This window comes from Labrus mixtus, chromosome 18 (genome assembly GCF_963584025.1).
Source record: "Labrus mixtus chromosome 18, fLabMix1.1, whole genome shotgun sequence".
NCBI classification, from domain to species: domain Eukaryota; kingdom Metazoa; phylum Chordata; class Actinopteri; order Labriformes; family Labridae; genus Labrus; species Labrus mixtus.
This window is the reverse complement of record NC_083629.1, coordinates 8,689,516-8,715,189: the sequence shown is the minus strand read 5'-3', so window position 1 is coordinate 8,715,189 and position 25,674 is coordinate 8,689,516. Positions and strand designations below refer to the sequence as shown.

The following is a 25,674-nucleotide window of genomic DNA, read 5'->3' as shown; positions in this document are numbered from 1 at the left end:
GACAGACGAGAGGACAGAGGAGAGGACTGAGGAGAGAAGGACAGAGGATAGGAGGACAGGACTGAGGAGAGAAGGACAGAGGAGAGGAGGACTGAGGAGAGGAGGACTGAGGAGAGAAGGACAGAGGATAGGACAGAGGAGAGGACTGAGGAGAGGAGGACAGAGGAGAGGACTGAGGAGAGGAGGACAGAGGAGAGGACTGAGGAGAGGAGGACAGAGGAGAGGACTGAGGAGAGGAGGACAGAGGATAGGAGGACAGGACTGAGGAGAGAAGGACAGAGGAGAGGAGGACAGAGGGGAGGAGTAATGCAGATATCACATGACTCTTTCTTCATTTGATTTTAAAATATTACTCACATAAAATGAAATAGATATTAAAACATTTATTCTGCAGAAACAATGACTTTGTTTTGAAATTTGACTGTATCCTCCCTATTGGCAGACCCCCGTTATTGTTTATCGGTATCGTTTGTTTTTCTGATATAAAGATGTTTGTTGTACAGTTCTGTTGTTTCCTCTTTTAGATGCTGGACTACAGTTTAGGTGTAGATGAACATGTCTGAACGTGCATCTGAATTATTTACATGTCAATTTTTATCTAATAAAGTAAAAATGAAAACTGAAAAAAAACTGACACTTCCTCCATTTTGGCTCTGACTACACCTGTGACTGGCTGACTACACCCTCCAAAGTGAGTCTGGAGCTCAGGATTTTTTTCTGGATTCATTGGGAGAATGGCCCTTTAATGTAAACTCATGCAGCAGAGGTGTGAATGTGCAGGTGTGTGTGTGAACAGATGAGCAGGACGCAGCAGCTGGTTATAAAAAGTAATTTATTTTTTACACGAGAACAAAAACAAACATGTTAGAGAGCGTGAGGAGGCTGAGGGCGTCTATCAGTCATAAATAAAGATAACTAAATAAATATACAGCAGAGGAGGCTGCAGGGTAGTGTGTCCGGCTGACCTCCACACACACACACACACACACACACACACACACACACACACACACACATCCCGTCAAACACACATCCTTTCAAACACACACACACTCTCTGACTGCAGGCTAATACCACAGAAGAAGAACGGAACAAAAAATCCTAAAGCAGGAAAACATCGCAGTAGTCAAAATACAAAACACTACAAATCCACAGAGGCTCCAGTTTTAAAGGGACAGTTCCACATTTAGGAAAAAAACAAATTAAGAAATTATTTACTTTTTATTCATTTACATCAATTTAATAGACCAAGACTAGCTGTTTACCAAGCTAAGCTAAGCAAATCCTAACTCAGACTTAAAAGGTAAGATAGTGACGACCACCTGACACATCAACGAGAACTCGATGAGAAACACAACTCCATTAAAGACACGCTGTCCCTTTAAGGCTGACCATCAGCAGGTTACAGCTCATCCAGGTGACTGCTTGAGATCAGAACTACAGGGGAGATAAACATGACCTTTATGTCATGAGCTTACATTTTATTCAGGTTTAGGATGAAGTGAGAAGGAAATGTGTTGACAGGGGGCAGAGTCCCATAGAGGGGCAGGGCTTTGTGTTTTTTTGTTTGACCTCGTTAACAGTTTGAAACCTAAAGAGAGATGATCTGTATATTTATGGAGGTCTGTGACAGCTCATTAACTCTACAATTCTGGAGTTCCCACAACGAGATGTTTAAATAAAAAGTGTTGATTCACGCCTGCTTAGAACTCACAACAATCAACAGGAAGTCGTTTAATCTAAATATTTGGACAGACAGCTGATTACCTTTTAGACACAGTTAATCACCAGTAGTTATCCGCAGCTTCTACGTGTTTTAGAAACGCTCCATCTCTACAGATGTTTGAGGTAAACTGGACTGGGTGTACACGTCCTGAATCAGCTGATTTATGTTGACAGACAGTCTCAGTTTGACATCATGAAGTCAGGACAGAAACCTTCATTCACACATCCAGTTTGTAAATTCACTCCTCAGTCATGACGCACAGAATGAGCCAGAATAAAAAGAACCTGAGTGTGTGTTCAGAGTCCACGTCGTCCTCAGCTGCTACCTGAGCTCCTGACTCCTCCTCTCTCAGTTTGATCAGGTGTACATGAAGGAAGGGACCTTTGACCCCGTGATAACAGGAACATTTTATAACCCCTTGGTGTGAGAGGTGAACTTTGACCCATTCATCCTGTTGTGTTGATCACACTTTTAAATACCTGAGTACGTTACCGAGTTACGGAGAAAACATTCACCTCTTTTAAAAGTTCTCAGTTGATTAACAGACGTGAGTCTAGTTGACTCTGGTGAGGGTTAAGACGTTTCAGTTAGCACCAGAATAAGTCAGACTACTCAGACAAGTCAGTTAAGTTCTTAATATGGGGTTACATGTTGTGCCTAAGCTGTAACGCAGCCACCCACCACTAGGCGGGGCTAAGGTAAACTGAGATGTAACCTCTAGACCGGAGCAATGTGTAACCACATTCAGCTCAGGTGTGTAGACGATCACCTGCAGAGGACTGAAGGCTGGATGAGCTAGCTTTGCTAACATTAGCATCACTCAGTAAACTAAACAACATCGTTTGCCTGCAGACGCCGAGATGTTGAGCCGTGCTAAAAACGTGTCTACGTTTTCTTCTCTTCAGTCTGAAATGAATTTTGTGTTTCAACAACTTTGTAATCCCTCAAAATGTTAAGAGTTAGAAATAGATGTTTTACATCTATTTCTAATTTTATTCATTCGGGCTCTAGTTGTGCATTTTTAATACGTGAAAAATAAAACTGTTTAGGTTGTGATTCAGTTGAACTCCACATTTTACTGGCAGCCACAGACTTTCAAAAGATTGATTTCCAGCCTAAGAGCTAGTCTCCATAGCAACACCATGCTTCAGTAAAAAGCTGCACTGTAAAGTTGAGTCCCTGAGCGAGCACAGCAGCCTGATAGGATTTATTGGACCAGCTAGTGCAGATCTGGAGGTTCTTTAGAAGTGTTTTCTGGATGAAGAAACGATCAGATGAAGCCTGAGGGGACTCTAAGGTGTCCCTAATATGTCCCTAACGTGTCTCTAACATGTCCCTAACGTGTCTCTAACATGTCCCTAACGTGTCTCTAAACATGTCCCTAACGTGTCCCTAACATGTCCCTAACATGTCCCTAACGTGTCTCTACTGTCCTACAGCACCACAGGAGCGTCTGCTACACGTCTTCACGTGTCCACACAGGTCTGTCACTTTCTACACGGCTCCCTACAAAAATCGTTTTTTAGAGACCCAAACTCGGAGTCATGTGACCAGGTGAGATAACTGGGAGTTCACCTGTGGATCTAAATGTGATTGGATCATTAGTTAGGGAACAGGTGAGTCTGAGGTAAGGTGGTCAACATGCTGGTATCAAAAAGAATCAAAGCTTCAAAAAAAAAAAAAAAAAAAGGTCAGATCTCAGTCACATTCTAACTCAAAGAACGAGTGCACTGTCCGAGTCACACAAATATCAAATGTTGCCAACATATTTGTGCAACGTGGACAGTGTGCAGCAGTTTGCCTGCAATTTTTGGTAATTAAACACGAGAAATTGTCCAAAATTAAGTGTTAAGGATTTCTCTTTTTGTTGCCACGGTAACGAAACAGGTATGGATATAACAAAGACAACAAATATGATGAAGAATCAGCACCAACTTAGTCTGTAAGGGGGGACTGGGTGTCGCCCCCCTGGACCAATCAGCAGAGAGGACGGCGGTGAGGTCAGAGTGGTGGGTTTGGTTCAGTGTCGGGAGCGCTTGGCAAGCAGGGCGGGGCTCCGCTCCGATAGGCCAAGTCTGCTGAGCTCTGAGTGGAAGTACTGTTGCAGACGAAGCCCCGCCTTGGCTTCGTTAGTGTGACGAGGATTATACTGAAGACAGTTAGAGAACATCAGGTCCACATCACTGACAAACTCACCTGGAAAGAGACAGACGACAACACGTTTTATTATTCACTTATTATCGAGTCATGCATCACATTGTGACTGAAACATTCATGACAATAACACGATAGAGAGAGTGAGAGATGAGTGTGTGTGTGAGAGAAAGAGAGAGAGATGAGTGTGTGTGTGTGTGTGAGAGTGCGTGTGTGTGTTTTCTCACCTGCTGTCTGATATTCACAGTTGTTCACTCTCTCTCTGATGGTGCTGAGGGCGATCGGCTTTTTGATGATGTCATAGTAATCAGGAACCTGCAGACAGGTGAGTAATAGACAGACAGGTTAGTGACAGACAGACAGGTTAGTGACAGACAGACAGGTGAGTGACATACAGACAGACAGACAGGTGAGTGACATACAGACAGACGAGTGACATACAGACAGGTGAATGACATACAGACAGACAGACGAGTGACATACAGACAGACAGATGAGTGACATACAGACAGACAGGTGAATGACATACAGACAGGTGAGTGACATACAGACAGACAGACGAGTGACAGACAGACAGACGAGTGACATACAGACGAGTGACATACAGACAGGTGAATGACATACAGACAGACAGACAGATGAATGACATACAGACAGATGAATGACATACAGACAGACAGACAGGTGAGTGACATACAGACAGACAGACAGGTGAGTGACATACAGACAGACAGGTGAGTGACATACAGACAGACAGACAGACAGATGAATGACATACAGACAGACAGACAGGTGAGTGACATACAGACAGGTGAGTGACATACAGACAGACAGGTGAGTGACATACAGACAGACAGACAGACAGGTGAGTGACATAGAGACAGACAGACGAGTGACATACAGACAGACAGACAGGTGAATGACATACAGACAGACAGGTGAGTGACAGACAGACAGACAGGTGAGTGACAGACAGACAGACAGACAGGTGAGTGACAGACATACATACAGACAGGTGAGTCACAGTCAGACAGACAGACAGGTGAGTGACATACAGACAGGTGAGTGACATACAGACAGGTGAGTGACAGACATACAGACAGACAGGTGAGTGACAGACAGATATATGCTTTCAGTTTGTGTCCATTAGCATTACATAAGACTATATCTGTGTTTGAGTGTGTTGTGTTTATGTGTTGTGAGTGTGTGTGTACCTGAGTCCTAGACACCAGCTTCATGAAGGGCCAGCTGTCTTCATGTCTGACGAGCTCCACGGCCAGCTGCTCACAGGCTGACAGCTCGTGGACGCCATGGTTTCTGCCAGAGGAGCGTCGGCTGGAGGAGGAGGATGACGGAGGGAGAACAGGGAGGATGAGTTTGGGAGGAGGGGCCACATCTGGGGGAGGAGTAGAGAGGTTACTGGTTTGAACGGCATTCATTAGGGTCCAACGTGTTTACTGGTTGTTTTCTTCCTTGTGTTTGTTCACACTTTTGTGTTTACAGAATGATTGTTTACCTGTTTGATAATTGGTTGTTTACGGTTTGTTTTGTTTTGATTGGTCGTTGATGTTTGTATATCGGCTGTTTACCATTTGGAAACCATTTTCTTGTGATTGGTTGCATACCTGTTGGCGGTCTCTTGCGGGACTCGCTCTGACCAGGTGAAGTCTTGGCGTTTCCATTTGGTGCAAGGATCTCGTGGCTTAGGCGGGCACTGACTCGACTCCCAGTGCGAGGAGGAGGTTTACCTCCAGATGCCTTCCCTGAGGGGGGCGTGGCCTTCTTCCCTGAGGACCTGTGATTGGACAGAATCAGTATGACAGTAAGGTAGGATCAGGGCTGCAGTAAACTGGAATAAGAGGAAAGACACTGACTTTGAGGATGATGAGGTTTTCCCTGCTGAAGCGCTGCTGTTCTTGGGCGTGGCCTGTTGACCTTTTGGTGTGGTCTGCTGACCTTTGGGCGTGGCCCCTTGGCTCTTGCCTTTGGGGGGCGGGGCCTGGCTCTTTTTTGTGCTGCTGATTAAGAGTTTGGAGAAGTTGCTTTTTCAGACTGATCTCAGTACAGTTACATGGGGTGACTTTTTTTTCCCACACTCACCTCACAACGACTTCCTCCTCCTCTTCCTCTGACTCCTCCTCCTCTTCTTCCGTCTCCTCCTCTTCCTCTTCTGACTCCTCCTCCTCTTCCTCCTCTTGCTCTTCCTCATTTTCCTCTTCTTCCTCCTCATCGATAGAAGAGCGCTGACGGGATGGGACGCGGCTGGATCTCTGTTTGGGTCGACAGTCTGGACAGAACCAGTCACCCTGCGGAACCGACTGACATGAACAGAGAGAGACAATTTATTTTATCTAAAATAACAAACATGTTCGCCATTAGCAGGAAGCTCCTCATGCTCTTTAGGTTACTGTGATAACAACCAATGTTTGTTGGTATGTTTACCTTGAGGCGGGGCCTCAGCTAGGGGGTGTGGTTTGTGTACCTTGGGGCATGGTAGCAGACAGTGGGTGTGGTTTCTTTACCTTGAGGCGGGGCCTCAGACAGTGGGTGTGGTGTCCACGGTCACAACCGTCACACAGCAGCATGTTGTCAGCGTCTCCTTTGCGCCTGCAGATGCGACAGCGAGCGTTGAGGACGGAGCGAGACCACAGGATGCTGCGCTCCAAAGTGGAGAGGTGGACAAATACCTGGAGGCACAGGGGACATTCTAAATTTAACACTCTGAAGATCTTGTTTGAATGACATTTTACAAATGTATTATTTATCTGTGTCACTGACCTGAGATAAACTGGAGGAGGACTGGAGAGAATCCCGCCATCGCTCCAACACCGTCTTATAGACCCGCCCACTGTCACTGCCATCTGACACACAAACACATACACACAGAGAGACACAGACAGACACACATACACTTTAGTCTCGTGCTGAGGGTTAACAGTCAGGCTCTTGTGACATCAGAATGTGAAAGTCAAAACCGTTAGATGACGAAATTTGTTTATTATCAATGTGATGGCATCATTTCATTCTTATTAAACAGGAAGTCATACCGTCACTAGCCAGGTCCTCGTCTTTCTTCTTGTTTTTCTTCGTCTTCTGGTCCTTCTTTGGGTCTTCCTCACCTGTCGGGGGGGACGACGATGACACACACACACTCATTAAAGCATTTACTCTGCACATACACACCTGTTGCTTTAACACCTGTCTGAGGTTATCTCTTCACTGAAACCCTTCTGGAAACCTTAAAGGGCCCATATTATGCTTTTTCTGGTTTTATATGCCATTCAGTGTGTTTTCAAAATGTCCTGTGCATGTTTAGGCACATCTATTTGCAAAAATTCAAAGTCCGCGGAAACGCAGCTTCTCCTACGTCCTCCTGTTAGCTGTAGCATTAGCTGCACGTAACACTTGGTTCCAGCCCCCCTCGAAAAATTTTTGTCAGTGTGACGTCTTGTCAGTGTGATATCACTGATCTAAGTCCATTGGCTTGTTGTGGCAAGCCCAGCAGCTCATGTCGTATGCCCGTTAACTTCTGTGGCACGCCCACGATATGCCATAGCCTGCGGTGCTAATGTTTTTGCTCCCCGGCCCTCGGAGCCAGAGTGGCTGAGTGACTGACCAATTACGGCAGAGCCGACAGAGCCGACAGGCCGACCAATCAGATCAGACTTGGCACACGTGGGGACTCTGAACGTGGGCACTTCAGAGCCTTAGAGAGAGTCAGAAGCGAGCCGGTGCATGGAGCGGCAGTACATGAAAACAGACACTTTTTTCGAACTTTAGCTATTGTGAACATACTTTAGTAGGTACATAGATTAAATATATGAACCCCAAAAAGGGCATAATATGGGCTCTTTAAGACTTGTCCAGGCTGTTCCAAAACTTTCCAGGGCTGGAGAGAGACTCACCCAGCGGAGTTTTGAGGAAGCGTCTCTCGATGCCTTGCTCGATGTGAATGAGAGCCTGAGCCAGAACTTGTACCATGCTGCTGACCACCTGAGGAGTCCCGCTTCCCGAGGCCCCGCCCTCCGATTTAAGCTCCTGCAGCCTGAGGCACACAGAACACGCACACACATTTTAAATCAAATCAAACAAACATGTATTTGTAGAATCATAACACATGTTTGCTCACAGACACAAACAGGAAGAAGACGTCAGAGTGAAACAGATGCAACTCTGTGTCAATTCTTATAAAGATTGCGCCCTCTAGCTGCTGTCTGTGAGATATTTTTTAACTATTCTTAAAGAAACAGGCAGATCAGTAAGGTTTATAAAAGATGATAAGCAGACTCGACCTCTCTGTCTGAGTGCATACCTGTCTCTGGCTCTCAGGTGAGCAGAATCCACCTCCATGGCCTCCACTCGCCCGTTCGTCCCTCCTTTCTCTCTACCGTCTGAACCCAGCAACTCGTAGTTCCCTGCCTCCAGTGCAGAGCGCCACACCCGTCTGTCCATCACCTAACAGACAGAAAGACACATAGGTCAGTTACTAAAGGTTAGCTCACCTGCTCTGTGTCAGTGTTCTGCTGTAGGTGTGCGCATACCTTCAGAGTTCCTAGAGTTCCCTGGTGGATTCGGTCTTCAATGTCCATCAGCAGGTCTCTCAGGCGACCCTCCATCAGAGTCTCAGCTGCAGCAGTGCATTCTGGGACGGATCGCGAAGACTCCGGATCAACTGAACAAACAGAACAGGTGTTTTTACCTGTGTGTACGGTATTCACTTGTAACCTCACTTGTTTCAATTTATCTATCTTCTCACCTGTCAGTCTTGTAACGGAACCAGATGCAGAACAATCTGACAGAACTCCCCCCTTTTTTAGTTAACCCCTGGATCAAAGAACTGCTAGGAGCTCAACAACATCTTGTAGGTTAACGCTGACCAGGAACCAGGACATCTCCTATGACTCTCTTGTGTTTACGTTAGACTGTGAATTACGATTGAGTTCTCAGACATTTCGTCTCCGAATAAGCAACGAACACTTCCACAGATAACTCTCATCCTGGGAAAGAGCCTCATAATGAGATCTGAGGATCGTCCAAGCATCATAAAACTGACAAGGACTTTGTGGTTTTCTGAAATTGAAAGATCTTATTTGTGCATTAAATGAATGTCCATTTAATTTCTGGTTTTCATATATATGTCCGTGAGGTTATCAGTGACAGTTTGATCTGATTAAGAAGAAGAATATTCCACAATGTTTAGCGATTTCTCTCCCAATGTTAAACTTAGAATGCTCACATTTAGAAAATATGGTAACATCATAAAGTGTTTTTCCGCATGAACTACTTTGAGTTTATTAAGTAAAATCACGTAACCTAATTCAAATCATGAAGTTATTGGAGGTCGCCTCTCCCCCTGAGTGGAGACCCGCCCCTCTCTCTGATACAGACATGCAGAGTCAACTTCTCAGTTAGTTATCTTTTGGTTCTCAGGAGAGTGATCAGCTGGCCTGACTACTACTCTTATGATATCATCTTTTGTGTTTCCTTTTTCCATGTTTTTGCCGCACGTAAGCATCACGTGTCGTTTTTCATTCATTCTTTTTGTAAACAACTCATTTTTGTCTGACTAGAGATAACTTGAATTGGCCCACAAGTTTTATCTCTAGTTAGTTAATTTTCGCTTTTAGACTTTTAATTCTTCTGATCTACTCAGAGCCACTGAGACAGACACGGCTTCAGCTGCTGAGCATCAACTTTAAACTGCTGTGTGACGTCACTTCTACCTGACTGTTGAGACAGTCATTTGGCTGGCAGAAGTTCTGGTGGACCAGAAAAGCGATCTGTCAGTACCTTAAAGCTGGACCACGTGGGGAAGTTTGACTGAACATCACTAAAGTAAGGTTTCCTGAAACAACTTCTGCCTTGAGAGATTCGAGGAAGGGTCGTTGTCCAACACATCAGTAGCTCCAAGTTATCATTCTCTCAACATAATTCCCCTAATCACATTTTTCTTTAAATCCTTACAATTTTTTTTAATTATTTTATTTGTTACTTTCACCATTATGACAATACCATAATAGGTAAATTAGAATCAAACGATTTCATTTCCATAATTTTGTTATTAAAGTCATACAAATTATAATCTTTGATATTTACTTTATTAATCTGCATTATTGTTTACAATTCCTGTAATAAAATCACACAATTGTTTAGAACTTTGTCTGTGTTTATTTAATGATTGAAGTGATCCTAGAGAACTTACTGACATTCTGATATGAAACTGAATAATTAATTAACTTATACAGTTAAAGTTAATTTCTTCCTTTAACAGAAAGTGGTGCCCCGAGAAATAATTAGAATATAATATCTTAAGTTAATTACGCTACAGTCTCTACCTGTGCTCTCACCTGTATATATCTACCTGTGCTCTCACCTGTATATATATCTACCTGTGCTCTCAACTGTATATATATACCTGTGCTCTTACCTGTATATATATATATCTACCTGTGCTCTCAACTGTATATATATACACCTGTGCTCTCACCTGTATATATATACCTGCAGTCTCACCTGTATATATATATATATATATATATCTACCTGTGCTCTCACCTGTATATATCTACCTGTGCTCTCACCTGTATATATATACCTGTGCTCTCACCTGTATATATATACACCTGTGCTCTCACCTGTATATATATACCTGTGCTCTCACCTGTATATATATACCTGCAGTCTCACCTGTATATATCTACCTGCAGTCTCACCTGTCTATATCTACCTGCAGTCTCACCTGTATATATCTACCTGTGCTCGCACCTGTATATATCTACCTGTGCTCTCACCTGTCTATATATACCTGCAGTCTCACCTGTATATATCTACCTGCAGTCTCACCTGTATATATCTACCTGTGCTCTCACCTGTATATATCTACCTGCAGTCTCACCTGTATATATCTACATATATACATGTGTATATCTACCTGTGCTCTCACCTGTGTGGCGGTACTTCTTCCTGTCACAGCTCTGCAGCAGCTGTGTCAATCTCTCTCTCTCCTGCAGCAGTGCCTCCTTCAGGCCGCTCTCTCTGTGACCTCGAGGGTTCAGAGCGTCGATCAGCTGATCCACCTCCTCCACTGAGCTGTAGAAAGACCACTGGTTGGGACGTTTGAGTGGCGGCCCACAGGTGTGGATGGGGGCGGGGCTTGATCCAGCACTGTGTAGGAGGAGGCTTGTATCATCATTAGTGACACACAGATCTTTTTCAAACTTACAAGAATCAAACAAACACTTACCTTCCCTCTGCTGGCTCCTCCTTCATGACCTCCTCCTCTTCCTCCATCTTTGGGGTAGTGGTATCTTGAGCAGGTGTTGGGTGTGGTTGCAGCATATCCTCCGTTAGGCCGAAGCAGTCTTCTTCTACAAACAGGGTGGAGGCTGAGGGGAGGAGCCAGTAACGGCGATATAGACGATCTTTGCCCAGAGGCAGGAGGCAGGTGCAGGCGGCCGCCTTCTGGATCCGCTCCTGTAGTTCTCGAACCTGCGAGAAGTAACAAACACAACTTTCAGGGGACACTCTGAACCAGAATGGTTCCACCACCATCAGACTTGAGCCAGTGTGCAGAATATGTTCACCTGCTTCAAACTAGTAATCAGTCAAACATATTAAATATATATTTATGTATATATTCAGACCTTCTCTTGCTCCTTCTCCTGCTCCTCTGCAGTCAAGCTGGAAGGAGGGCAGGACGGGGGTTTGGTGTCTGAGGTGGGTGTCTGTTTCTCTTTCTGGTTGAGTTTAGCTGCAGGAGAGAGGAGAAACTGAGGAGTCAGAGGAGACACTGAGGAGTCAGAGGAGAGAGAGGAGACACTGAGGAGTCAGAGGAGAGAGAGGAGACACTGAGGAGATATTTCCTGTTACCTTTAATCTTCTTGTTTTTCTGCTCCTCCTCCTCCTCCGTGTGAAGTTTCTCAGGACTCTCACTGCAGACACAAACGTGTTCAAACTGACGATTTCTTCTGTTTTTAATCATTTTACTCAAATAATACAAACAACAAAAACTTTATAAAATCAGTGACGTAAGAAATTTAAAGATAGAATATACAGTATGTACAATGTTGTAATGAGTTGACTTCTCCCCTCTACCTGCTTGTTTGGAGTCCTCCCTTCACTTCCTGCTCCCTCAGTCTCTCTTCCTGCTCCTTTAGTTTCTCCTCCTTCTCCTTTAGCCTCTGCTCCTGCTCCCTCAGCTTCTCCTCTTTACGCAGACGAACTCTGAAGGACAGTGGAGAAGGACCAGAAGGTTTAGTTTTTGTCTTAAATTGACATCAATTACATCCTGTTTTCATTCATGTTTATATATACCTCTTGTGTATACCTGTGTTCACTGTGTGCATACCTGTGTTCACTGTGTGTGTATACCTGTGTTCACTGTGTGTATACCTGTGTTCACTGTGTGCATACCTGTGTTCACTGTGTGTGTATACCTGTGTTCACTGTGTGTATACCTGTGTTCACTGTGTGCATACCTGTGTTCACTGTGTGCATACCTGTGTTCACTGTGTGCATACCTGTGTTCACTGTGTATACCTGTGTGCATACCTGTGTTCAATGTGTATACCTGTGTTCACTGTGTGCATACCTGTGTTCACTGTGTGTATACCTGTGTTCACTGTGTATACCTGTGTTCACTGTGTATACCTGTGTTCACTGTGTGTATACCTGTGTTCACTGTGTGTATACCTGTGTTCACTGTGTGCATACCTGTGTATATACCTGTGTTCACTGTGTATATACCTGTGTTCACTGTGTGTATACCTGTGTTCACTGTGTGCATACCTGTATGCGGCCTCCTCTCTCTCTCTGCGGTGTTGTTCAGATCTGATCTCTCTCAGTTCCTGTCTGGCAGCTCGTTGATCCTCCACACAGTCTTCAATCAGATCTCTGGTGGATGCCAACGTCAGCAACTTCCCCAACAGAGCCTGCAGGATCCTCAGCTTCTCCCCTAAACACACCAACACCAATAACTAGTTTATAACTCAGCCATAACTCATTTGTAAATGTTCTAATCATGACAGTTATTATCTGACCTGGTGTCAGGTCGTACACCGCCGTGTTAGACAGCCTCTTCAGCAGCGGCGGCTCGGCCAACCGCAGCTCGACACATGGGTCGTCCATCAGCGTAAACCCGCCCTGCTTCTGGTAGCGGAACTTGGCATTGCCATGGTAACAGTCGGCCCCGGATGCAAGGATATGAAGACGCAGGATTTCTGACAGCGTGCAGCTGTCCAGGTCGAGCTGCTTCAGACTGCAGCCCTGATGTAGCTGAGGCCAGGCCGCCGCCAATGAGGCCACGGCGCTCAGAGCAGACTGAGTGGCATCAGAATCATCCTCTAGAGCCTCCGACAGGTCTGTGTATGAACAACACAGGACACACACACATCTTATATTTACATTACACACACTGTTAGAAACTGAACATCTGATGACAACTAAACCGTAGCCGTCAGCTGTCTCAGAGGACCAAGCACTGCTCTCCATGCAGCCCCCACATGTTTGTGTATTTCTCAGTAGATGTTTACATGAGCAAAACTTCTTTAATACGAACAAAATCATTCAGATTGGGGGGGGGGGGGTTCCAGATTCAATGTTTACATGGACACTGATGTGTGTGTGCATCAAATGTTTAATCAGAATAAAAGCATTGCGACATGTTCAGAGCTTCCTGTTGGTCTTATCTGTTCCTTCCTGTTAAGATCAACAAAATAAATGTGCTCTAACTTCCTCTCAGCAGTCAGAACTCAAACCCTCTGTGTGTTTATTTCCCTGTTATTATTTTCGGACTAGTTTTTAAAACACGTTACAGTCTCCGTGCACATTGACTCCGCCTGTGTTGTAAACAAACGCTGCTGTCGCTGCACGTTTCCAGAAGTCTGTTCTACGAAGCGAAGTTAACAGACCCAGGGTACCTTTGGGTTATCTGGCTTCACTAACCTTAACATCAGAGAGCGTGATTAACAGTCAGACGAAGCCGTTTATCAACCTGATAAGTTACCCTCGAGTGTCCAAGAGCGCATTTACACAAAAGAGGCGGAATTAGCTTCATATAACCTATCACAATCATAACTGCATCTCCCGTTAGCAGACCGTCATAGCTAACAAACTCTGAACAAACTACATTAATAATATAATGAGGTTTAAAACAAACCCAGAGACTAAAGTTACACAGCTGCAGGAACAAATGCAGGAAGAACAACTGGCAGAAAAAAGAAACATCAGAGAGTATTAATGTCCAAACTACAGATTATTATATTTCAGTCCCATTGTTAGTTCACCTTAGAACCGAAGATAATAACTCCTGTTTTTCCTCTGAACTGGATGTGTGTCTCTCACATCTGAGAGTATAACAGTTTGAGAAGTTATATTTCAGCTCTGAAGATAAAAAACAGAGCGGCATGGAGACACTAAACATTCACATGAAAATATCATTCAAAGACATAAGAAGATATTCACCATTTAACATCTTAAAAACACAACTCAAAGGCTCCGGTGCTTTTTTTAGTCTCTGGTGAAGGATGAAGGATGATATCATTCACTTTACGGACTATAATGTTATTATACGGGACACATGAAGGGTCTCTCTCCCTCCTCCCCCCTCCACCATCAAGAGATCTGATTGGTCAGTGGGCGGAGACTTTCACAGGTTGATCTCTTATCTCCAATATAACCTGGAGCAGGTTAGGTGTGCAGCACAGGTTACCATGGAGATATACCCAGATAAGTGAACCCCCTTCGTAGGAATGAAAACACAGAGTTAACCCTGAAGTGACCTCGCTAACCACAAATCCTGCTTCGTAGTCCAGGCCCCTGATGTTGCTCCTCTGCTCTCCCCCTCGCTGTGTGGCAGATACTTCCTTCTCCTCCTCTCATATCTGTGACTTTGGATGTCTGTATTTGACCTCTTCTCTTGCTATTTAAGATGAAAGCTCTGCAGGATATAATCTGCAGTCGATAAACAGGTGAAGAGTTCTGCAGGACTTTTAGACTCGCTCCGTGAGAATAGGTGTTTACATGAAGCGTTTTTATTCCAACCAGGTTTTTATTCCGATTATTTAGTGTCCATGTAAACACAGCTTGTGTCTCACCTTCGACCTGGTCTTTAGCCACCTCCTCCTGCTCCTCATCCAGGGCCTGAAAGATGGCCGACAGGAAGAAGAAGAGCAGCTCACACAGAGGACCTTCAGGATCAGAACCAACCAGAGCCTCCTCCAGCACCTCTGTGGAGAGAGAGAACATCTGTTAGAACAAACACAACATGTGGAAGAACCAGGACTAGCTGTGACAAAGTCATTAAAACTTGGCTGGAAGTGCTAGCACTGCTAACGTTAGCCTCACTCTGCCAACTCATTTGCGGTTGTTTACCAGCAGACGCTGAGATACGGCTCGGTCTGATGTGACTGAGTTTATTACAACAACAGCTGCATGAGATATTCAGACAAGTGGACGAGGGAATTAGTCGTTAAGAACATAACGGAACCAGAACACAGCACGACACTGTTAGAGGGTCCTGGTCCAGGTTCTTTAAAGAACGTGTTCTAACCCAGAGAGACTCCATCGGGGAACTCGTCCTTCAGGTCAAAGACCTCCCCGAAGGCCCGCAAGAACTCCAGAACCATCAGGGCTTCTCCAAAGAGCTCTGCAGGAAGACGTGTCCTCACAGGTACAGGACTGGGTAGCTCCTGGAGGAACAGACACAGATCCTGGATCAGTCCATCTACTTCACTCATCATGATTTTATTTATTACAGTGCTGACTTCACTGACCTTCAGGTCTTCACACTCCATATCCTCTCTGGGTTTGTTCCACAGTTTCAGTCGTTCAGCGTATTTCTTCTTCTCCTCCTTCAGCTTCTCTCGTTCCTGTCAGAACATTTCAAACATTAAATTACACAAAACTGAAGTCTGAAGATTATAAACCTCTCTGAGTGACCTACCCGCTCCTTCTCCAGCTTTCTGTGCTCCTTCTCCTCCCTCCTCTTCTGTTTCTCCTCCTCAAACTTCTTCCTGTGCTCCTCCTTCAGCCTCTCTCTGTTTTCCTTCTCTCTCCTCTTGGCCTCCTGCACCTCCTCCTTCTCCTTCTTCAGACGAGCTCTGTCCTGAGCAGAAGCTGCCATCTCCTCCCTCTGCTGCAGCAGCTTCAGCTTCTCCGCCGCCTTCAGCAGCGACGAGCCGGCCTGTGAACACACCACAGAGCTTCATCATAACTCTGACTCCTCCACACCTCACTGAGCAGGACAATTCACAACCAATACAAATAAACTATAAATATATTCATGTTTGGACAGCGATCTGCAGATTTAACTGCATGAGGAACATTTTAATCTTTTTCCACAGCAGAAACATTCAATATGTCATGATATCTAAAGAATGTTTATCTTAAACATCAGACATCTAAGCCGTCACTCTCACCTGTCCAGGTGAACCCCGCCCTCCTCCTTTAGAGGAGGGGCTGAAGGGGAACTGGGGGGGCTCATCAGGGAAGAACTGAGAGAATGTTTGTTCAGACAGTCCGTACTTAATCACTGTGGAGGACTGAGACACACAGAGCACAGGAAGTCACCATCAGACGATGTGACAATAAGAAAAGAACTTGTTTAGGTAAATCAGTTGAAGATGAATACTAAGTGTAATGTGAGGCGGGTATGTGCATCACCTTCAGTGCGATGGTCCCGTTCTGTGGCTCACAGTGCTGCTTAAAGAGCAGCTTCAGTTTCTCTCGGGACACCAGGGTCTTCCTGCGACTGAACACACACACACACACACACACTGAAGCAGAATGTTTCCTCAGATCACTAACACTGGCTGAAGACAGCGACAGCGATATGTTTATAAGACAGCCTGTCCTAACAGCACGTGACGACAAACAGCCTGATTCTACTGTTTTCTGTTGGAGTGACCTAAACGCCTGCGAGATGTGTTTCTATTTTCCTCTGTAGACGGATGAGGAATGTGAAAGGAGGAGTCTGTACAAGGCACTGACTCTCTCCTCCCTCAGCAGAGCTTGTTGTACAAAGTGGAGATAACGCTGCATTAATAATATCCACATCATGATTGAGATGTTGACCTTTGACCTGTATCAAAAAACTTTATTCAGCTCGTGGCGAGTCGTTTATTGACGAGCCTCTGAGTGTTGAGATTTGAGTCAACAGCTCGTCAATACAAAGCACCACACTTCAGTTTGTCCTGTTTGTCCTCCTTCAGAATAAAAGAGCACCACACTTCAGTTTGTCCTGTTTGTCCTCCTTCAGAATAAAAGAGCACCACACTTCAGTTTGTCCACCTTCAAAATAAAAGCACCACACTTCAGTTTGTCCACCTTCAAAATAAAAGCACCACTCCACAGTTCGTCCACTTTCAAAATAAAAGCACCACACTTCAGTTTGTCCACCCTTCAAAATAAAAGCACCACATGTTATAATGTTTACAAGAGGAAACTGAACCAACTGATCAGTTACCTCAGATGATCAACAACCAGATTTATCCAAAAACAACACAAAGTTATTTAAAGTACACACACACTGCCAATGAGTGTGATGTCACAGGATACAGGTGAACCTCCTCACCTGAGCTGGTTGGCTTTCACAGTGAACGGCTCGCTGTGTTCGTCCTTCATCATCCTCACTGTGTATTTAAACACTGACGGGTTTAGAGACTTCTTCTTCTTCCTGCTGACACATGACCACACAAACACACACGAACGTGATACCCGTTTGTTACCATGGCAACAGAAAGAAAAGTCCTAAACACCTGATATTGGATCATTTATTTTTAATGGCCAAGAGTTTCAAACAAACTCTTGAACTCGTATCATTTCAAACTCGCGGTATCAAAAAGAAAAGTGTTGAAAATGTTGGCAACCTTAAAGCTGATGACCTTTGAACTTTGACATACTCACCCGTTGACCTGTGCTGTGGGGCTCTGGAAGTCTTTGCTCTCCTCGTCGCTGTCGCTGATGACGATAGTGTCACCTTCAGCTGGTTTGGCATGGCCGTTAACGGCTGGCGCTCCGTTAGCGCTGGAATGAGGAGAGTTAACCTGCAGGATCTCGCACACATGTCTGCAAACACACACACATTAAACATGTGATCAAACAGTTTTCAGCTGCTGATGACTCCACAGAATCGACTCACACATCTGACTCTTATGTTCACAACAGCTGCTTGGACAAACATCCTGCAGTCACAACATGCTGAGTTCTCTGCTCTGCAGATCTTCATGTTGTTATTTTAAACAATAAATCTCCTCAGCAGAACATCGTTCACCTTCATGTCCTGCAGCATGTCTGAGGAATCCTTTTATCTCAAACACAGGCCTCCTCTTTTACTTAACTAAGTATTCTGACAACACTACAGGAAGGATTCCTGCAGAGATGTTGGTTCAAGAGGAAGATGATTTTTTTAACCCACAGACACACCAGGTGCACTGTTAAAGTACCTGGCTCCGTTGCGTACTGAGACGTCCACGGTTTCTCCGGGGAAGAAGCGGTCTTTGACGAAGGTGTAGACGTCCTCGCAGAGCTCCGACAGTCTGCAGCGGTGGCTCAGAGCGGCCAGGTGGAGCAGAGGAACCACCAGGGATGTTGGAAAGCTCTGTAGGCTCTGCTTCGCCCGCCGCTCGCTCTCCACCGCTTCCAGGTAAGTCAGGCCCGCTCGCCCCGTCAGAGCGCAGCTCCACACCAGACTGTTACAGAGGATGGTGCGCTCGAAAAACTCACTGAGGAGAGATTAGAGGGGAAAATGAGAGGAGTGATACCTCCTGTCAGACACAAAGATGGGAAAAACCTTTAAAAACTGTAGTGTGTGGAACAGTCTTTAAAGGCTTTATATGTGATTTTTCACACTTAAATGTAGCATAAATCAAGTACATCCTCTGAAAATAACTCTGTGAGTAATGACTGTCTACAATGGGTGTAACACCCGAGTCCCACTGTCTGTGATGCTTTCAGAGTTTTTTTTCTGTATGTTGACATCGCCGGCCCGACGGCTGACTCCTCCCCTCACAAATAAAAGTTGTTTAATTGAGGGACTAGAGAAAAGAAGAATAACATACTGTACTCACTGCTTAACTGTGTTTCTAGATCACACTCATTTCAGGTAAATTTACATGCAGTGTGAAGATACGAGCATAATAAAGATCACTAGCATTAGCATGCTGACACAACAAAGCACCGTGAGTTGTTTTGGTTTCATGCTGGTGCTCAAGGGCGACATCTGCTGGATCAAAAAATCGCATATAAAGCCTTTAAATCAGAACTTTAAACTGTGACATGATTCTGTCTGTTACCATGGCAACAGATATACAAGTCCTTGAGACCCGATGTTGGTCATTTTTCTTATTTTAAGTTCTCAGACAACATTGTAGGAAAATCTCTTGCCGACTTTCTAAACTGTACATAAGGGTTTCCGACTTATTGGTAAAAAATGTTGTCAATGTTTTTGTGCAGTTCAGACACAGAGCATGAGTTTACCTGCACTCTGTTATGATTTTGTTCTTCTCCAGCACACCTGTCTTATGAAAGAGAGGTCAGACCGTCTCTGTTTGCACCTCAAGTATTGAGAATATGACTTCCATTATTAGACTAAAGTTTAGATTTTCTGTTTGTGTGAAGGAGTTCTTCAGTTAGCAGCTCAGACAGTTTGTGACGTTATAAGGTCTGAACGAGGAGACGTCAGTTTGTTTTATTATTATTAATATTTACAAATTGTTTATATGATGATTATTAACACAGTGACAGTCATCACAGGACGATCACCAGATCTCTTTTACATTTTGAGACTTTCACTTGACTCAAAGAATATTTTAAAGTTTGATGTTTTCTCAAAGATTCGTTAACATGTCGTCTCCATCTTGTGAATCGAGCGCCGGGATCCCACAATGATGAGCACGAGACAATCGAGATTAAACGATGACTGAGCTGCACGCAGCTTCGCTCATTTTTTTCCAAAGGTTTAGTCAATTATCAGTTAAAAATAATCGTGATGATTTCTGACATTACCGAACTGTCCTAGGTGAACCTCAGGTCATATTTCATATCGAAGGCCGAGAGAAGTGAATGTTTAAAAGCTTCCACACGTTTTGATGATTAAAACCACAGATTGTATTAATTATAACTTTACTGATATGAGGTACTGAGACTACATCCAACATGTCACTTCATGTTTGTGTACCTGAAGTTAATTTAATGAAGTAAACACAAGCTGTGAGTTGTTTTAAGTTCATGTTGATTTATTTCATGTTAGAGGAGTTTTCAGTCTCTGAACAGCTGATGGCTGAACACACACACAGGAGGACTTTTTATTCACCTGTGTGATGTCACACTCCACCTGGGAGGGCTCTCTGACGTCAACTGGCCTATGTCACACAGGTGCGCGTTCCTTTAAGTGACCCTGAGCAGGTGAAGTGTCCGCGGGCCTGTTGGTCTCAGCTAACGGCTACAAGTAGCTGAGCTAACCGACTGACAGCTTCACTGTTAGCTCACACGGCTAACAGCGGCTAGCTCACTTTAGCTCAGGCGGCTAGCTCACTTCAGCTAACAGTACACCTGTCCTCGAGGTGTTTGGACCCCCTATCTGACAGCAGGAATCTGTTGGAGCTGTATCCTCTCTGTATTTACAAACTTTCACCTGTTTTTTCAGCTCAGTAAACTTTTATTCACACTCTGAAAAAGTTGCTTTTGTTTGTCGCGTCTGGAAGTTTTCCAGCCGACTGTCAGTCAGAACATCTCAGACTGCTCTCAGGTGAGCCAGGTGAGCTCTCGGGTACTCACTCGTAGCTTCTGAAGATCTCGTGGGTGATCTTACAGAGGAAAACCTCCTCGTCCGGCCGCAGGTCAGCCGGAGGTCTGTGCCGGATGAAGGCTCTCCTGTGGAGGAGCGGCATCTCTCAGCTCCGCGTCCACAGAGCTCTGTGGGGGGAAAAAGGAGGGAAACCGGCTTACAAACACCGAACCGGGCACACAAACTCCCGCTAAACTCACACAAACTCCCCCGGTACACTTTAACGGAAGCCCTGAGGCGGGAGAAGCGGCCGAAACACCGAGCAGAGCGCGTGCGGAGCGGCGCGGGTCTTTTGTTAGACTCGGTGATAATCTGCCCACATGGAGATGAGCCGCTCACACACTCTCCGTTTACTGCACAACAATGGAAACACACACTCTGCTCACACTCACACACACACTCTGCTCACACTCACACACACACTCTCTACGACACACACCGGCAGCGGCGACAGTTACCGAGTTGTGTAACGATGAAGCGATAATCCGCCGTTAGGATGAGAGTAGAAGAAGTAGTCCCGGGCTCGGAGCCGCTCGCACTGGCGGCTTGTTGACCAAGTTTTAAACCACTTTAGGGACCCGCTGAGAGCTCGGAAACCACAGTGTCTAATTCATATCGGCTTCTATACACTGAAGTTTAAACATGAAATGTTCCCCAGATGATGATTTTTTTTTAGTTTTTGCTTGCAATAAAAAAACAGACTGCAGTGTGAAAGTGTTTCTCAGATACAACTTTATTTAATGGTAACAAATGCCGCCCTCAAAAGGGGGGAAATGGGAAAACTATTTGTTAAAAAAGCTCTGAAATGTAATTGTTCAGCCACATACTAGTGAATCAAAGTTGAAAGACATGACGTAAAAGTTGTTATATATTCAAAGAAGGAGAAGGACAAAGGTCCACACACTGTTCAGCTCCCAATAAACAACTTTATTTTAAACAGGGCAATGTTTTGATCCTAAAGATCTTCCTCAGCCAAATGTGGGAGGAGACAAACTGTCTTCTAAAATGAGGCAGTCAGCAAAAAAAATCATCATCACCTACAATTCATTAAGAAGACATCTTTATCAAAAGTGATGAACATCAGAGAGTGAGTACAACACAAGCGATTGTCTAGAGAGGAGAAAACAGTTACTGGGTCTTTCAGGGGCCCTGTGAACATGAAGCTTCTGTGTTTGTTTTTAGTTTTTCTTCTCATCGCCCGTCTTTATTTTAAAAACCTCCATAATTAGGATAACTAATAAACATTTAAATAATGATTTCTGAGTTTTAACACTTTGATGGTCCCATAAATCAACATGACACCAACGAAGAAGAGACAAAGTGTGTGTGTGTGTATATGTGTGTGTGTGTGTGTGTGTGTGTGTGTGTGTGTGTGTGTGTCTGCCTGCTGGAGTCATAACTCTTCAGATTTAAGATTAACTTTATTGTCCCAGTGGGAAATTTGTCTTGGACTTCACAGAGCTCTGATGCAGTAACAAAAAATAACAAAATACATTCATTTGTCGGTAAAACATGTCAGTTAAATAATCATAAAATGCCATACAAGTGAATTACTAAAACCATAAATATGTAATAGTTATGAAAAGTGATAACAGTGCAGGTACATCTACACATCTTCACACACACACTCACACCACGTCATACATGCACACGTAGACACACACATTACAGCTTAGGTACTGTTGAGGGCTTTGATGGACAAGGGAACAAAGGTATTTCTGAAACGGTTGTTCCTCCCTCGGGGTGTCCTGTATCGTCGGCCTGAGGGGAGGAGCTGGTACTCAGGGTGAAGAACATGAGATGGGTCTGAGATTATTTTTTGTGCCTGTCTGATTGTGGTTTGTTGAAAGATGTCTTGGAGGCTCGGGTGTTGATGAACTCCCATGATTTTCATGGCTGTCTTTGTGAGTCTGTTGATTTGGGCCTTTGACTGAACGGTCAAATTTCCAAACCATGCAGAGATACCATATCGTAGGAGGCTCTCTACTACTGCATGGTAGAAGAGAAGCTGCACTTTCCGGGATACACCAAAGGTCCTGAGTCTTCTCAGGAAGTGAAGCCTCTGCTGTACTCTGGAGCAGACAGCTTCCACCTGGGACTTCCACACTAGTTTATTGTCTATGTGGATGCCGAGATATTTGTAGGACTCTACTTGTGTTATGGTGTGATCATGGATGACCACTGGTGAGTGGTCGCCAAGAGACCGAGGGTCGAACACCATCTTATTTGTTTTTTTTTGTGTTGAGGAGGAGATGGTGTTCGTCACACCACTGCACAAAGTTGCTGATTGTTGATGTATATGTGTGAATGTCCGAGTCTGTTTACATAAGGCCCAGGATGGCCGTGTCATCGGAAAATTTAACAACATGTACATTTCCACTGTTGCTGGTACACTGATTTGTGTAGAGAGTGAACAGCACTGGTGAGCTAACACACCCCTGGGGCGCTCCGGTGCTGATGGTTGTGAGCTCTGACACAGTTCTGTTCACTCTGACTTGCTGGGTGCAGTTAGTGAGAAATGAATGATACCATTTAATGATGAATGGATTGACCCTAAGCTGATTTAGTGTGTTAAGTAGAATGTGAGGCTGCAAGGTGTTAAATGCTGAACTAAAATCAACAAACAGTAATCTAGCGTAGGCCTTGGGATTCTCCAGATGTTTGGTGACCATGTGCACTAAGCTATTGATAGCGTCATCAGTACCTCTATGCTGTCTGTATGCAAATTGGTATGGGTCTAGCTGTGGGCCTACCTCCGACTTCAGCCTGCTCACCATAAGTTTTTCCATACATTTCATTACAACAGGAGTTAAAGCCACTGGTCTAAAATCATTACAGTCTTTAGGACATGGAATTTTTGGGATAGGTGTGATGACTGCCTTTTTCCACATTGCTGGTACAGTGTTTGTATCTACTGACCTCTGAAAGATGGGGCACCAAGCAGGTGTTAGTTCCTCTGCACACATCTTTAATAAGAACGCAGAAATGCCGTCTGGCCCTGTGGCCTTGTTGACAGTGACACTTTTAAAAACATTTTCCACATCCTTGGGGTCGATTAAAATTCTATCTGCCCCGACAGTGGGAATGTTCTCCAAAACACTACTACACTCTGCTGAGAAATCTTGTTTATCAAACCTTTTGAAGAAAATGTTCAGTTCATTTGCTGTGGATAATTCATCCCCAGCATATAAAGATTTTTTAGTGGATTTCATGTTGGTCATAGTTTTCACAGAGTCCCATAATTTCCTGTTGTTCATGTTTTGTAGATTATCCTCCAGTGTTGCCCTGTGTTGTTGTTTTGCCTCTCTCAGTCTTTGGTTTAAGTCTGATTGTACTGCTCTTAGTTGTAGATGGTCCTTATTCTTGAATGCAAGTTTTTTCCTGTTGATACAGTCTCTTACCTCCTTTGTGATGTAAGGTTTACTGTTAGGGTAAACTTTTATTGTCTTTTTAGGGATCACAGAATCAATGCAGAAATGAATGTAGTCTGTGGTGACTTCTGTAACACAGTCTACATCATTCTCCTCAGAAAAAGTGTCCCATTCTGTGCATAAGAAGCAGCCTTTCAGTGTGTCAATACTCTCTTTAGTCCATACATTGACAGTTTTAACAAGAGGCTTGCTGCTCTTAAGAGCTGTTTTGTAAGTGGGGATCAGATGGATAGTATTGTGGTCAGAATTTGCCAGAGGGGGTTTTGCGGAAGCTGAATATGCACCCTTGATATTTCCATAACATTTGTCCAATGTTTTTCTCTTCCTGGTGTCGCATTTTATATATTGTTCAAAACCTGGGAGTGCAGTGTTCAGATTACAGTGGTTAAAATCTCCCATGATAAAGATGGGGGCGTTTGGTGTGCGTTGAAGCTGCTCTTGTACACAGTCCGCCACTTGAGATGTTCAACACATCAGTGTTTCTGTACTGAGAGTTAGAAACAGCTGAGTCACAGTTTACTGTCAGTCTGTTTACTCACCTTTACAAACAAATCTGAAATAATTCCAAAATACAAACAACATGAAAACCGGAAATCTTCCACATGAAGTCTTTGTCTCGTGTGTCCCGTTTGCGTGATTGACAGTTTATTCGTTTCCAATTAGCGGCGTGTCCCCTGAACGCACCATGAGCAGTGAGTAAGTGGGCGGGGCTTCACCGTCCTCCACAGCGTCGGTTGGCCGGCCGTCCTGCCGCTCCTCCTGTCCAGCCAATGTTTGCCGCGGAAACGCTCGCGCTGCGTGTGTGCAAGGCAGCCCGCTGTGATGGGACGGGGGCGGTGACGTCAGAGGGGTTAACGGCAGGAAGTGGTGACTAGAAGGTTGATGACGCAGAGTGAGTGACAGCAGGAGGAAGAGGAGCTTTGTCATCAGAGCGTAAATAAAATCAGCTGTTTGAAGATTATTTATTATCCAATGTTTGAGAAGATTTGACTTATTTTATTTTTATTATTATTTTATTATTTATTTAAATGACAGACAGTAGCTTTTTTTTTAAATGACATCATCGGACAGGTGTGCAAGGGACAAATTAATGTATCACAAGAAAGCTGTCAAAATTGCACAAATAAGTTGGTAACGTCTCTGTAGTACTTCTAATGTCCAGCAGGGGGGGGTCTGATTGTATTTAAATCTCTGATCAAATGTTGATTTATTCCCTCACTAAACATTTTTCTCACAAGTTTATGGTCTCAATCTCTAGTTTCAAGTCTTCTTCAACACAGCATGATGTTCATTTAGTTAAGTATGGTCCAATTAGAGTCAAAGAGACCAGGAAGAGGGGAGAAGTTAGGGGCGGGGCTATCTGGGAGTGACAGGTTGCTATGACGAAGAACTAGAAAAATCTTGCTCTTAGTTTGGTTGTACTAAAAGAAGCTCTGAGAAAATGATTGTTCATGCTTTCAGTAAGAATGTTTTGTCTACGGAAGAGACCATATTTAGACAAGAGGGCAGAGCTAGAGGGGAGCGAGGGAAACTCCGCCCTCTTGTCTAAATATGGTCTCTTCTGCTTCTAAACACAACAC

The 25,674-nt window shown here is 44.3% G+C and overlaps 2 protein-coding genes across 3 annotated transcripts in view; both read right to left on the bottom strand.

Moving 5' to 3' along the window:
* Positions 1–815: 815 nt before the first annotated feature.
* baz1a (bromodomain adjacent to zinc finger domain, 1A) lies at positions 816–21,215 on the bottom strand. 2 transcript variants are annotated; one of them, XM_061063762.1, is made up of 31 exons: positions 21,122–21,215; positions 20,654–20,791; positions 18,322–18,600; positions 17,783–17,944; positions 17,451–17,552; positions 16,541–16,628; positions 16,297–16,419; positions 15,822–16,061; positions 15,652–15,747; positions 15,429–15,567; positions 14,974–15,105; positions 12,919–13,239; positions 12,668–12,833; positions 11,975–12,103; positions 11,750–11,811; positions 11,524–11,630; positions 11,124–11,368; positions 10,812–11,044; positions 8,422–8,552; positions 8,193–8,335; positions 7,786–7,925; positions 6,928–6,999; positions 6,659–6,741; positions 6,403–6,567; positions 5,981–6,198; positions 5,755–5,898; positions 5,506–5,675; positions 5,095–5,276; positions 4,108–4,195; positions 1,000–3,922; positions 816–965 (listed from the first exon to the last, which is right to left on the bottom strand). In XM_061063762.1, the coding sequence occupies exons 2-30, from the start codon at positions 20,764–20,766 to the stop codon at positions 3,747–3,749; spliced, it is 4,449 nt and encodes a 1,482-aa protein (XP_060919745.1). In that variant the 5' UTR covers positions 20,767–20,791; positions 21,122–21,215; the 3' UTR covers positions 816–965; positions 1,000–3,746. The 2 variants fall into 2 exon arrangements, with proteins under 2 accessions (XP_060919745.1, XP_060919746.1); XM_061063763.1 differs by lacking the exons at positions 816–965; positions 1,000–3,922; positions 4,108–4,195; ... (1 more) ...; positions 5,506–5,675; positions 5,755–5,898 and having other exon boundaries at positions 6,156–6,198; positions 6,323–6,567; positions 17,451–17,555.
* A 3,864-nt stretch (positions 21,216–25,079) lies between these two features.
* The window catches only part of zgc:109986 (uncharacterized protein LOC553566 homolog), a 3,785-nt gene continuing 3,190 nt past the window's right edge, over positions 25,080–25,674 (bottom strand). Inside the window, exon 8 of the mRNA XM_061063816.1 lies at positions 25,080–25,674. This exon is cut by the window's right edge and continues 761 nt beyond it. The gene's annotated coding sequence lies outside the window, so the exon portion shown is untranslated.

Coding starts and splice junctions, on each gene's coding strand:
- baz1a (XM_061063762.1), bottom strand. CDS start 20,766: ATGCCGCTCCTCCACAGGAGAGCCTTCATCCGGCACAGACCTCCGGCT. Junction 8,553..10,811: donor CCACACAGGTGAGAGCACAG/GTAGATATACAC, acceptor CTGTTTGTTCAG/TTGATCCGGAGTCTTCGCGA. Junction 4,196..5,094: donor AGCTGGTGTCTAGGACTCAG/GTACACACACAC, acceptor ACCTGTCTGCAG/GTTCCTGATTACTATGACAT.